At 37.1% G+C, this 14,812-nt stretch overlaps 1 protein-coding gene across 2 annotated transcripts; it reads left to right on the top strand.

Annotated features, from left to right (window-relative positions):
• The first annotated feature begins 1,045 nt into the window (after nucleotides 1-1,045).
• LOC141647768 (LEC14B protein-like) lies at nucleotides 1,046-14,263 on the top strand. 2 transcript variants are annotated; one of them, XR_012545828.1, is made up of 10 exons: nucleotides 1,046-1,972; nucleotides 2,098-2,217; nucleotides 2,389-2,466; nucleotides 2,849-3,025; nucleotides 6,894-6,971; nucleotides 7,939-8,114; nucleotides 9,682-9,840; nucleotides 12,002-12,062; nucleotides 13,676-13,968; nucleotides 14,173-14,263. XR_012545828.1 is itself a non-coding variant. In XM_074456097.1 (9 exons), exons 1-9 carry the CDS (start codon nucleotides 1,556-1,558, stop codon nucleotides 13,865-13,867), a joined length of 1,458 nt encoding a protein of 485 aa, XP_074312198.1. In that variant the 5' UTR covers nucleotides 1,046-1,555; the 3' UTR covers nucleotides 13,868-14,063. The 2 variants fall into 2 exon arrangements, 1 of the variants encoding a protein (XP_074312198.1); XM_074456097.1 differs by lacking the exon at nucleotides 14,173-14,263 and having other exon boundaries at nucleotides 13,676-14,063.
• The last annotated feature ends 549 nt before the right edge of the window (nucleotides 14,264-14,812 follow it).

Raw genomic sequence — 14,812 nt, forward strand, 5'->3', positions numbered from 1 at the left:
TTTTTGGATGTTTTTTTTTTTTTTTTTTTTTTTTTTGCATTTCTATTGTAATTATCTAGTTGGTCTAAATCAGCGATCTACATAATTAATGTTTACACTTGTTTCAAATACGTGTTCACATGCAATGGTTTAAGAGGAAATAACGTAATATACTATTGTAAATAAAATTTGCATACATAAAAAACTTTACATCCCGAAAAAAGAAATATAATTTAATAATCAAATTTAACATAGGCAAATTATTCTAAAAATTGAAAATTTTCATGATAGTGGTTCTCGGGGATTTGACATTGATTGTTACGTATTTTCCGTAATCACCAAGTTTCTTGGAGGTATGAACACCTATATTCGTCAAGCATAAAGGCAAAGACGAATTATTTCATTAATTTCTGTAAAATATTCACATTATTTGTTATTCAATCCCGTAAGTAAATGTAATTTATTCACGTAATTATGTAATTTTATTAGTAACTACAGTATGTAATTCAGTCCGATTATATGTAATTACTTTCATTTATTCCGATTTGTAATTCATTCCGTTTATATGCAATTTCTTTTACTTCTGCCGATTATCTATTTATTTCATTAACTATGTAATTCAGTCCGATTATATGTAATTACTTTCATTTATTCCGATTTGTAATTCATTCCGTTTATATGCAATTTCTTTTTTCGCCGATTATCTATTTATTTCATTAACTATGTAATTCAAATCCGATTATATGTAATTATTTTCATTTATTTCGATTTTTAATTCATTCCGTTTATATGCAATTACTTTTATCGCCGATTATCTATTTATTTCATAAAATATTTTCTATGACATAATTTGTCGCATGTTTGTCAGAGACGATTTAAAGAAATAAACTCTTTCCACGTAAACGGGACCTACCATTACCTGAATTTCCCAAAAAAAAAAATAAATTTGGGTGAATGACGTGACGCATCCTGTGTTGAGCATTGTCTTTTGCATTAATATAGATAAGATTGATGTTAGGAAAATGATTGTGTTATCTATACAAGTTGGGTGTTATTTGACTAGTTTAGGGTGAATGTATTATCTAGACACCGGTGAGACCGTAAGAATGACCATCCCTGATAAGTGATGATGACTTAGTAAATTCGGTCGTGTGGAGGAAAAAAACACACCTATTTGGCTAAGACAAACACAGCTTTGAAATCAATCAAACTAGTCTTGGCGATCAAAAAGGGTAGCGCTAATTTGGTCTTCCTTCAATTTCAGCAAGTGTGTTGTTCAACATTTGATAGCTTCTGTAGTTGCTGTTCCCTTTATTCACTTGCTTCTAAACCTTTTCTACTCAGTTTACTCGGTCTTTTTCAATCAATTCATTTTTGTTGAATCATCATACGGAGCACTGTATTTCTTTTGGGTTGTTTACCTTCAGCCTGGAAACTGTTAAAGTTTTATTCATATGGAGTTATACAACGACCCATGTGGGAAATTAATTTTTAAACATTAGGAAAATCATGAGGGTTTATGCACACTGGTTGATATTAATCTGCTCTGTAAAAGTTGTTGTTTTGTTGGGTTGAAATGTATTTTAGATTGAGTGAGGCTATTTTGAGGGAAATGGGTCAATATGTAAGTCGTTTAGACATGGATTCTGATAATGATGCTGAAACTAATTCCAATCCTAGTGGTATTCATGGCAACGATTCCGGGTTTTTAGACAATGAGATTGCTCACTTGACTAGGCTTAGATCACACCCAAATGAGGGTATTTCTAAGATTGCTCCCGGTAAGAGTCAGAGTTATGTATCAATGGTCAAGATGTTGGCTCGTCGAGAGGCTAATTCTTCTCGTAGAGGGAGGTTCACTTCTGCTGACTGCGGTCATGCTGCTAGCCGCTATTTGCCTGTTAATGGTCCTTGGCACATCGACCAAATGAACAGCCGTACGTATGTGTCACAGTTTTCCACAGATGGTTCGCTTTTCATTTCCGGCTTTCAGGTATTCTTTATGCATTCGATTGAATTTTTATTTCATTTTATAGTAGTTGACTTTATGTGATGTACATTGCTTGCAAAGGTAGCATTCTGGTTTAGGACTGTTTTAGTTGAACTATCGCTGTGCAGGGAAGTCACATAAGGATATATGATGTCGATAGTGGATGGAAAGTAAAGAAGAATATAGTTGCTAGAAGTCTGCGTTGGACAATCACCGATACATCTCTTTCGCCTGATCAACAACATCTTGTGAGTAATTGCATTTGTGTTCTTTTGAGAATATTAAGGTGACTGTGGTGGTAGATCTGGTAGCACAAGAATCTTAGGAAGAGGATTGTTTCATTTAGTGTATTGAAAGAAAAAAAGAGGTTTTAAGCTGTTGTCTCCATTTTGATACTACTTGGCATGATATTTTTGCAGGTATATTCTAGCATGTCACCTCTCGTTCACATTGTTGATGTTGGTTCTGCTGCGAAAGAGTCTCTCGCAAATGTGACAGTATGTTTCTCATCCTCAATCCTGTGTTCTTGTGGGGACTATAATTTTACATGTATACATGACCTACATGCTACATGTATCGATCTTGCTTTGTGAGCTAACTTTGAACTTCAAAACAAAAGATATTTACTGAGGCAGTCATTTCCTTTCAGTTCATAGTATGCTATATCTCCAGTGTAAAAGCTGGTAGTAGGTTAAAAATTTGGAGGATACATACCAAGCAATGCTTAGCCTATGCAGTTGTGATAGATCAATCTTACATGTGTATATCATGAGAAAGGCGTGATTGTAGCGCCACATTTAAACTTTTTCTTTTTACTAAGACTTTACTAATTTTAGGGAAAAGTAACTTGTTTCTGAGCCTATTCCTTTGTTTTGGTAGGACATTCATGATGGCTTGGACTTCTCAGCTTATGGCGATGGTGGTTACTCGTTTGGGATTTTTTCTGTAAAATTTTCCACAGATGGCAAAGAACTGGTAGCTGGAAGTTCTGATGATGCGATATATGTCTATGATCTTGAAGCTAATAAACTCTCTCTCCGAATATTAGCCCACACAGTGAGTGTCCTCCCCTCTCTCATTTTGCAATACATCAATCTTTCATGCCCTTCAATTTGGCAAGGGCGAGTTGTCTCTATTCTTGGTTTTCTAAGAGAAGAGATTCATGCATGGTGTTACAGTTTTCTTGGGTTTAAAACAAGATCCTTTAAAATTAGTCCTCACAAGTCACAAACCTTGTATCGGGTAAGAATCTCATACCCATATCCTTAAGGTGTTATATAAGACATGAAGATTACATCACAACTCAAGGTTCGAAGTAACATAGGGCAACACAGGGCACTGCACCTTAGAGGCAATAGCTAATTAAAAAGAGAAACTATTGTATACTTTAATCGTAGCACTAAGAGCTTGTTTTCCCCTAAAAATGGAACTTTTGAATGCACTGCAAACTGAAAGACTTGTGACCCTTTTGATCTATCATGCTTTTAAGGACTGTACTATGAAGTGCGTGACTTGGAATGATGAAGTATCACAAAGTAAAGGGAAAGAATCAAAGAAGTTCCAGGAGCAGACAGCAGTCCAGAGTTTTTCGAAACCTTTAATAATGACAAATTCTAGTATAAGGATGTCTCCCGATATCCTCCATCCCACGTCCTCACCTTTCTACCCACTCCACCCTTTCCCCTGGCAGCCAACCTTGCCAATAAACGTAGATGAATCTTGCCTGTTAAGTGTCAACGATGGCCACCTCTACTGACCACTGACGGCAACCCTTGCTAGGTAATGACGACCACAACACCGGCTCCCTCTCACATATCGCTCGCCTCCGTCATCTTTTTACCTTCCTCTTCTAATGGCCAACGATGACAACCTGTGCAGGCAACTTACATTGGCCACCCATAACACCTTTACCCACGCTTAATCCTTTCCTAAAAGAGGGTTCAGCAAGCCCTCTTAAGGTCTCATTTAGTTCGGTATTCAGTCGAAACCCGACGGCGTCACCCGGGAATGGGTTTAGGGTACAATCTTCAGATGTCGAGAAATCGTACCCTAAACACCTTTTCCGAGAAAGTCGATTGCAGGCACTAGTGAAGGCGATTGTCTTTGTGATAGGAAGAGATGGAGTCACCTGACTGGAGGTCGGGGTGAGGGAGGGTGGTATTGGAGGTGGAGCGCAGTGATGGTGGTGCTGGGAAGTGGGGGATGAGTCTAGTGGTGGGGCCTGGGTGGGGGTGATGGTGATCTGTGGCTGGTGGGTGGGGTTGGGCGCAGGGCCGGCTGAATGGGTGTACAACCCGTGCGGTCGAACAGGGCCCCCAATTTAAGAGGGCCTAATAGTAGTCTGTGAGCTTGTTACATATAAATGTTAGCGAGATATCATGCCATAAAGTTGTAGGTGTCTTGGTGGTAATTGATCCAATTATTGCCACCAGTGACTCGAGTTCGACTCTTAGTAGAGAGCTTTTTTAACTTAAATTTTGCATTTATTTATTTAAAATAAATTAATAAAAGGAACAATATTAGGAATCGAACCTAGGTTGTTTGTGAAAATGCAAATACTAACCATCAAGGCATTGTCATACACATGTTAATAGCAACAAACATTAATGTCTATATCTTTGGCTCAAATTGAAATCTTCTTTGATGCGGTGATGTGTTTTTTCATAGTTTTTTATTTTTAATTCTTGTAGGTAGCTTTACGGGGTAATTATATTATGGAGAATTTTTTGAGTTAGTCTCTCTTTCCATGTCATTTTGGTCGGAAATAATAAAACGAAGTTTGATATTATTTTCTGTCAAATGTGAACACTTTTGAAAAACGAAATACAATAAGCGGTAACACTAACTTGATCATTGTGATTACATTTGACCAAAAAATAGTCACAAAATCTCGTCTTATTTATTTCAGGCGAACTAGATCGTCTAAAATAAGAATTTGCGCAAATTTGTCCGTTTTTGATAATTTATTTGTCGATCATGTGGTTTAACCATTTACTCTTCAAACAATATTCCAAGTATTTTAGTAATGATTAAGGTCCCAATTTAATTTTTTTTTTGTGTAATCGTGAAAAATATATATTCTTTTTAAAAAAAAAATAAGTATACGTATTAATAGTCGTATTAGTTAGGGCCCCTTTTCGGGGATTTCGCACAGGGCCACCGAAATCTCCCAGACGGCCCTGGGTTGGGGTGGCAGTTGGTCATAGTGGCAGTGGGGATGGGTGGGTTCAGTTGGGATGACTTAAAGAGGAGAGAGAAAGGTGGTAGTTAGTTGTGGTAGGGTACTTATGGCTTATGTGAGTGAATTGATGGTCTTATACAGGATGTCAGCGTCACCCTAGACGCACTCTTTAAGCTAACAGTGAGGTGGGAAGTCTAATCAGAAAAATACTCATGAAAGGCCAAGGAAAACACAACTCCTGATCTCAGAGTTTTTCCGTCTCATGAAACTGTTTCATAGAAAAGTCAAGAAAGGAGAGGTTGTTAGGGATGTTATGAATCTTATGATAATACATAGGAGAAATTGGGCTATTTGGTCCCAATCTCAGAAAAACAAAATGTGAAAGCAAAAATGACTTGTTCGAGGAATGTATCCGATAACCCCTCCTCCAAAACAGGGTAAAGCCATTACTCAAAATCTCAAATGCTTCACGATATACCGCGTTTGTTACCGGCTTGATTTTTCCCCTATAAGATAATCATATTTCTCTTTCAACAGTCTCCTGTGCAGATACAATTTATGTGCCAAAATGGTTAAGATTATTGATTTTGCTACCCAAAAATTCTTAAATATGAGACCTTAACATAAGTATAAAACATGAGGAAAATTCGCTACTCCAAAATCTTATTTCTAGGTTCCCCCCTACTCGGAAGATCCAAAATATATGACCATTCTTCCTATGGCTAATTAAATTGAAAACATTATAGAATACACATTCTTTCCTTCCCTGGCTTTATTTGTATTATGACTATTTTTTGTGTTTTCTTGTTCTTTTTGCCCTTTTCTATTTGCATTATTTTACGTCTCATTGACAGTAACAAATGAGCACTTATATTAGTTGACCCAAATCAATTTGGACAAGTCCACGGTGGTGAATTGGTGATGTTGTATAGAATACACAATTCTATAGGAAGAAATGAAAGACATTAATTTATCCCCTGTCCTGAATACAAAACTATGAAAATTTTCAAGAAGATGTGAGTAGGGTTGATTTGGATGAAAATGTTATTACTTGGCCCAATTGATATTGAAGAAAGTGTGGCAATAGATAAGGCTGAAGTAGCCCCCTGTTGTATTTCCTATTTGTTTCTTACTTTATCTCGTAATCTCTTTTTCTTACTTTCAATAATTTTCTCAAGCCTATGATCCAGTGCTTTGATTCATGTCAGACAGCCCTAACCTCTTTTTGAACTAAGGCTTTGTGCTGCTTCTTATTGTATCATGTTCATTGTTCTGGTCTCTTGCAACCTTTATTGCTGATTTTCACCTTATCATGTTGTTTGATATCAAAAAATTGTTTGAGAGCTTTATTTGTGGACCTAGTCGATCCACATTGACAGTGAAGTTTTCTGCGAACAACACACTGACTTCCCTATTTTAAAACAAGAATACTACTCCATACTTTTGTCCTCAAGCACAAAGAAAATATGCCAGCAACCTTGTGGGCTTCTTATGTTTTGAACACAGCAGTTTCTTTTCTGCGTTAAGTTTTGACATAATACTTTCAACTTCTAGCGAAATATATGTTCTTTTTCCCATCTCGTTTCAACAGACAATAGTCTATTTTCTATTCAAGGACCTCCCCCGATGATAAATTAACATTCTAGCTGGTTTTATTTGAAAGATAATTGTGCGGCTTTTTGTTGGCTGCTTGTGACTTGCATGTCTTTGGTGCTCACTGTAGTTATGGATTGATTTGTGCAGTCTGATGTTAACACCGTCTGTTTCGCTGATGAAAGTGGACATCTTATATTTTCGGGAAGTGATGACAATCTGTGCAAGGTAAACGATTTTTTCTCAATTGCCATTGTTGATCGAATATATCTTGACTCACTTTCATTACCACAGGTGTTAACTTTTTTTTTTTCCTCCAAAACCACTGATTCTGTGAATGTTTGGATGTGCCAAATCCCGTTCGAATTCTTGTTTTGATGTTGAATGTAATGTAAGTTTTGGTTAGCGCAATGCAAGGAGTCTATTCCCCTTATTATTCATGCCTGGCCCATGGATTTGTTATTAGAGCATGAAATAAAGCTCTGAAGTTTCTCTGAAAATGCAACTTACACGGATAGTATTATATTGCTTGTTTGTCAATTGGCCTGTTCTGAAATTTATGAATGCGTAGGTCATCAGTAAAACGAAGGCATTATACTTTGATCCTACAAGAAAGCCTGTCTCTTTTTGATAAACAAGGAATTAATTAGCTAGGGAATTAAAGTGCGGAGCTTTTTTATCTTAATTACTGGAGAATGAAAGAACACTAAAGCTTCATGCATTGCTGGATTGAGCTATAGTAGTTCAGCAGCTTTCAATGAAACCTTCAAATTGTGTATCTTGAACTTTGACTTCCCAAACAGGCTTGTTTGTTCGAGCAAATGGTTTACCAAATATTTGATTTTGTTTTTGTCATGTATGTTGTCGCTCTGACAATTTGTTTAACCTGACGTGCTGATGTCAGATATTCACAACATATGTATGGACACTTCCCTTTATACCAGAAGACTGTAAAGTCTTCTCAAAGTGGCCAAGTTGGTCAAACCTGGATGTATTGGATATTAGTTCCAAGTTCAGATATCATAGGTAGCGTAAGTATTGCCCCTAAATGATGAAGAAGAGAGGAGGGTTTTTTGGAGGGTAAAAGAGAGGAGTTAAAGCAGGGAAGAAGTTAGCAAATAAGTATTCCCTTAGAATTTTTCTTTTCTAAAGGAAGTGCAATGCCTAACTAAACATGAAATGTGGTTACGTATAGGTGTGGGACAGACGGTGTTTCATAGCGAGAGGGAAGCCTGCTGGCATCATGATGGGCCACTTAGAAGGAATAACATTCATTGATAGCAGAGGAGATGGTCGCTATTTTATTTCAAATGGTAAAGACCAGTGCATAAAGCTCTGGGACGTAAGAAAAATGTCTTCTAATGTAACTTGGTATGTCATCTTTGCTTTCTTGTTCTATTTAGCTGCATAAGAAAATAGTTATGACATGTTTTCAAGTCTGAGCATAGGAGCCATTTAAATCTTAAGGATTTGAACATTTATTTTGTTGGTTTAAAAGACCTCAATTTCAGTGACTATAAAATCAGGGAAGGGATGATAACTAAGAAAATAATATCCTCATGCACTATTTGTACATTGAGTTAAACAATCAAGAACGACTAATGTTTTGTTTTAACACATACGTATTATTAGGCAATGAAACTCCAATATGGTAATCTTGTCAGGTTACCATGTATGTGAATCTGGTAGTGGGTGCAACTAGGGTTGCCTAATTCATAATAAGCTTTGTACGAATATATCAATTGACTTCATGACCCAACCGATCGACTATAGCAGCCAGCTAGGTTGGTCTACTTCAATGCCAAGTCAACCTTGCGTGTTTTCTAAAAAGCTCACCAAACTTCGAAAGGCCGTCCTTTCTTCGTTACTTGGTGAAATTAAGCGTTTCGGTGCCTTTGGAAAGTTAAGAGGACAAGTTTTCATCTTCCTTTAGAATCACTTGATCTAGGATTTAAGTTATGGCTCTTCAAAGGTGACCATGGTGACGAGAAGCTCTTAAAATCACTCCAAATCATCACCAATCGTCCAAATAAGGATCTCAGTTAACCCATAACCTCTTCAAATCCTCGACGAGCTTCTTAGCAGCACGAAGCTCGGTCCATATCATATCCAAATTCTCACGGGCTCTAGAATTGGCTCAGAATCAGCAATAAAATGTCATTTCCTGGAAAACCGATACAAATACACCGAAGTAGCAATAGGGGGAAATCGGTAGCGAATAGTTCATAAGAGCGCATTATAAGCACATAATGGCAAGGGAAATGATATGAAAATGAATATATGAGATGGACTTATCACTTGCCAAGGACTCCTTTGTACGAATGTCATAGGACATACACACGTTATATGATTTATATATATTTGAAAATTTCCGCTATGTCATTGTATCTTTCTTGCATGTCTACTTGTGCAAACCTTTATACTGCCTCCTTTTCTTTGATATCTTCTACTTTTAAAATGACACATTATTTAAAGAAGATTACTAAACAATATAAAAGTAGAGCGAAGAGAAAGTAGGTGGGCTACTTACATGGGAGAGAAGAGACGGACCAATGTGAGAAAGGTGGAAGAAATCATAGAAATGGACAAAAAGAAAACGTAGAAATCAATGTAAAGGAAGGAGTACTATATTATTTCTGGTTTTACCAACATTTTCTGGCCTTACAAATGCACTTTTCTTTCTGATAATTATTAGTGTCAGAATTCTATTACGTGTGCGCAATATGCTCCCTAACTACAAGGCAATAAATTATAAATATAATGACTGGAGTAACATTCAAAGGTTCTTTTCCTTTTTTATATATTGTAATGTTTTATCTCTACCAAAAAGAAAATAAATCTCGAACTTTCATTTGGCTATATATTACAATTCAGTTTTGTTAGCTGCAACGAAATGTTTTAATCTTGGATGGACCAGTGACACAGTTCTATATTTCAGTGATCTTGGTTTTAGGACATATGATTGGGACTACAGGTGGATGGAATATCCAACTCAAGCAAGAAATTTGAAACATCCATGTGATCAATCTGTAGCCACTTACAAAGGACATTCAGTCTTGCGTACGCTAATCCGTTGTTATTTTTCTCCAGAATATAGGTATGTTTCTCAATTGATCACCAATTTTTACTTCTCTGGTTTACAGCCATGTCAAACATTCGAATCTTAGTGTAGTGATTATTCAGCTTGAAATTTTGACGGCCCTTTTAAATGAGGTGTTGCCTCTTTTCCGTATATCTGAGCACTTTCTCCTCAAACATAAATATTTTGTTTGTCAAAATTATGTGCAAGGTTAAAAAAATATACCAGTTCATGAAGAATTACATAATCTATTCTTGTTAATTTTGTCCAGAAACACCTTAAAAATTCTGAATTATCTTCTAAATAACTGTCAAATGAAGGTGAAAATAAGGGCTCACTACAGCGTACATGTAGGTAACTCTCAGAACTTTGGGTCTTGTTTCTACTGTGGAAAGTTGGTTAGGGTCCCTTGGCATCGGTGGGAGCTTTTATGTGGGTTTGACATATAATTTTTATAAGATGGTTCTTCACGAATTCGCACTGCAACTGCCATTCAGTTTTTCTCGTGTTAATTTCTTCTTCTTTGGAATTAAATATGAAACCTTTCCGTAAGATCCATGAAATTCTTCATAATGCTATATTGCTATCTTGTAAAATGTCAGACATTTCTAGTATATTCTTTGTTGTGAAACACTGTGTGTATGAGGGGGCTAGTGCAAGTGTTCGCACTAATGTTGGGAGAACGGAAGAATTTCCTATTACCATCGGGGTGCATCAAGGTTCCGCACTTAGTCCTTTTCTCTTTGCTATAGTTATGGATGAGTTGACAAGGGATATTCAGGACGACATCCCTTGGTGTATGATGTTTGCTGACGATATTGTGTTGATTGATGAGACAAAAGAGGGGGTGGAGAGAAAGTTGGAGTTGTGGAGGCAGACTTTAGAGACTCGTGGGTTCAGCCGAGCGGGAGTAAGACCGAGTATTTGAGGTGTCGTTCACTAAGGTGGCGGGGTTGAGATCGACGAGGCGGGGAGTATTATTTTTGATGGGACCGTTGTTGTTGAGGGTTCGGATTTCTTGGATATCTAGGATCTATTATTCAAAAAGATGGGGAGTTAGACGGAGATGTGGCTCACGGAATTAAAGCGGGATGGTTGAAATGGAAGAGTGCTTCGGGGTTTCTATGCGATAAAGATATGCCCCAAAGATTAAAGGGAAAATTTTATCGCACGGCAATTAGGCTTGCCCTACTTTACGGCTCCGAGTGTTGGGCAGTGAAACATTGTCACATTCAAAAGATGAGTGTGGCGGAGATGCGCATGTTGAGGTGGATGTGCGGACATACAAGGAAAGATCGGTTAAGGAATGAGGTGATTAGGGAAAAGGTTAAAGTGGCGCCAATAGAGGACAAGATGATGGAAAACCGACTAAGATGGTTTGGCCATGTGAGAAGGAGACCTATGGACGCTTTTGATTAGGAGGCGGAGACTTGGAGAACAGAAAAAGGTCCCTAGAGGCGAGAGGAAGACCGAGACAGACATGGTTGAGAGTGATAGAGCATGATATGAGAGTTCTGGGGCTTGAGGAGAGTATGGTGACGGAGAGGGCACAATGGAGGGAAAGGATACATGTGGATTTTTAGTATTTGATGTTTTTTGATAGATTTAGTGCTTTTTTATTTATTTAATTTAAAGAAATTAATTTATTTATTTTTCTCCCCTTTATTACACACTTTTTCAACAACCACTTTCTTATAGATTTTACCTGGTTCATTCCGGATCCTTAACTCTATTTCGGTTTTTAAAAATCGTTTTAATCTTTTCTCTCGATTTAAATTTTAAGTTTTTATAAAAGAAAGACGGAATCCGATTTTAAAACCCCTAAGTTCACCTTGACTTTCCATTACATTTTCGTTCTCCCTTTTGTTTTTTATCTTCCCTTTTTTATTCGCATTTTGAGGCGTGCGTGCACCCATGGACGGTTCGAAAGGATGATTCATGTCAGCCGACCCCAAATCATTTTGGGATTAAGGCTCTGATGTTGTTGTTGTTGTTGTGTCTTGCGTTATCCAAAGGCTGATGAACAATTAAATGTATCATCAATAGGCTTCATCGGATGACCTATATTACTCATCCCTGATTAATTTGACTTGTAAATTTTTTAGCACAATGCTAATTATTATAATAGTCAAGTCACAGTGTCAACTAATGTGCGTTTACCTGGAATTGTATTATCCAGTTCGGGACAGAAGTACATCTACACCGGTTCAAATGAGGGCAGTGTGTATATATATGACCTGGTAAGTCACCAAATTTGTTAACTAGCCATTACAAGGACAGCTTATTCTCATTCTATGTATTCTTTCAATTCATTGACACAACTGTTCCTGAAAAATGTTTCCTTTTATTCTAGATTAGGCTCAGACTAAGTTTCCAATATTGTCGATCATATTTCTCTGGCATAGGAAGAATTATAAGTTAAACTGACTACGGAAGAAAACTCATTTAAATTGGTAATAAATGTGTTCACTTTGGCTAAAAAATTTAGGTGTACTGGATATTGCCTTCCATCCATGGTACTTTAGTTTATCCCTCTCTGTTCAGTCAATAAGCCTATTTATCGCTTTTGACTTAAATGGACTATAATGATGTGGCATGTCTTAAGAGTCCAGAAGACGCACCATTTGAATTGTTCTGTCCATGGTGAATATACATATTTGGAAATGTGTAAAGTAACTATCCAAGATACGGAGTATATTTTAGGCTTCTGTACCTCTGTAATAGACATGTCGATAATCCTGGACAAGAGCATGTCTCACCTAGTTGCCTAGTTAGAGCATCCACAATGGGGAGGAAGTGACTACTACCTTTTAGCATACTCTCTCCTTTAAGAAGATGCCCTCTCCATTGTGGGGGCATTCTTTTCGAGGAAGTGGAAGACATCTTCCATTTATGGAGAATGTCCTTGTCTTGGCCAAAAAATATTTCAATGCCAATACATGATATGTCAAGAGCACGTCTCACCTTGTCCTTGTCTTGGCCAAATTTTGCAACGGGCATTATTTTTTGCAAACATAATGTTTAGGGATTTGCAGAAAAAGCTTTATCTCATAAATCTAATTGGGGTATTATTTGAGCTGATTTAAATCTTAAACCGGATATGGCGTCTTAAGAGACATTCTATTTCAATGCCAATACATGATATTTCTAGTCACAACTTGTACTTGTCTCGTGACGTTTGGGAATAAAAATAATACCTTATCAAAACTGATGGACAAGACTACAAGAGAATGGCACCAATTTAAACCTGGCAAAACGGGTCACTCGGGTCGGGTACAGGTCGGGTATGGTTTGGGTCGGGTCATTTCGGGTCTGTCACATATTTCGGATTGGATTGGGTCGGGTCGGGTCACTTTCGGGTTTCGGGTGACTTGTTGTCGGGTCATTTTCGGGTATGCGTCATTTAGGATCGGGTTGCTTTTGAGTTAATGGCTAAGCACTTAAGTTAGTACTATTTTGATTAGGAAATATTATTTTTCAAATTTAACTATTTATTAGGGACTGTTGTAACTAATAAAACTTTCTTTTGTTATATATAATATTAATATAACTTAGTACTCGTCGTTTCGGGTCATTTTGGGTCACTTCAAGTCAATTGAGATCGGGTCAATTATGAGTCGGGTCTTTTCGAGTTAGGTCACCTCGGGTCGGGTCGGGTCAATTCGGGTTTTGGGCCGTATTCGGGTCAAGCAAGTTCGGGACTCGGGTCATTTTCGGGTTTCGGGTCAGCTTTTTCGGGTTGGGTCATTCGGGTCTGACCCATTTTGTCAGGTCTAGGCACCATCATGTTCGACTTGTTGAGTTACGTTTTCTGTAGTTTTTTTTAATAACCAAATTTGTTGGCATTGTACAGATAAATGGTGTCATAGTTGCAAAGCTCGATTATCATATGTCTACGGTGAGAGATTGTAGTTGGCACCCTCTCTATCCGATGCTTGTTAGTTCGTCTTGGGACGGAGATCTCGTAAAATGGGAGTTCCCTGGAAATGAAGCAGCTCCTGCTCTTTCAAGGGACCGAAATATTCAGATAAGATATTGGGATTGAGAGGCCTTTAACCCCTCGCATTCTCATGATGTAAAAAAGCTATGTAAATATCAAATGTTCTTGATTGCCAACTAAACTAAATGCATAAATGGATGGACAGCGCGTCTTGCTTCAGACGGGGCTTTTTGGTCTGAAATAATAAGACGGAATTTTGTAACCATTTTACAGTTAAATGTAACCACTATTGAAAAACCAGTTACCATAAGCTGTAACACTGCCTATACCATTATGGTTACATTTAACTGTAAAATGGTTACAAAATCCCGTCTTATTATTTCAGACCAAAAAGGCCCGTCTGAAACAAGAATAAGTGAAACATGAAGTATACTAATGTTTCGGTTTTACGTGTTTATTTTTGATGTAAAAAGAGCTACAAGTACATTTATAGGTGACCTGTGGATAGACCTGTCAAACGGGTCGGGCGGGTCGGGTCCCGGGTCGGGTCAAATACGGGTCGGGTCAGATACGGGTCGGGTCATACGGGTCACGGGTCGGGTTAGGGTCAGAATACGGGTCAAGAAATAATTTTTAACGCCTTTTTTAAACAATTTTTTTAATTTAAAAAATATATTTTTAAAAATGAAAATATGTTTAAAATTATTATTTTAGTCATATTCATCATATACAATAATTATATTGATATAATTATTAAAATAAAGTTTTTTTAATAATTATTTTATTATTAAATATTATAAAAGTTATATAAAATTGACTTTTTAGTTGAATTTTTAATTTTAAGTAATAAAAAAATAATTTTTTAACTATATTTTCAAATTTAAAATATAAATAATAATATTTTTAATAAAATTCATGATTTTCCCTTGACCCAACGGGTCGACCCGTTCGGGTCGGGTCTCGACCCTAAAATAACGGGTCATTTTGGGTTCGGGTCAAACGGGTCGCGGGTCGAAAAAACCGGGTTTGTAACCCTAAGAAAACGGGTCG

Source organism: Silene latifolia, chromosome 3 (assembly GCF_048544455.1).
Source record: "Silene latifolia isolate original U9 population chromosome 3, ASM4854445v1, whole genome shotgun sequence".
NCBI lineage: Eukaryota > Viridiplantae > Streptophyta > Magnoliopsida > Caryophyllales > Caryophyllaceae > Silene > Silene latifolia.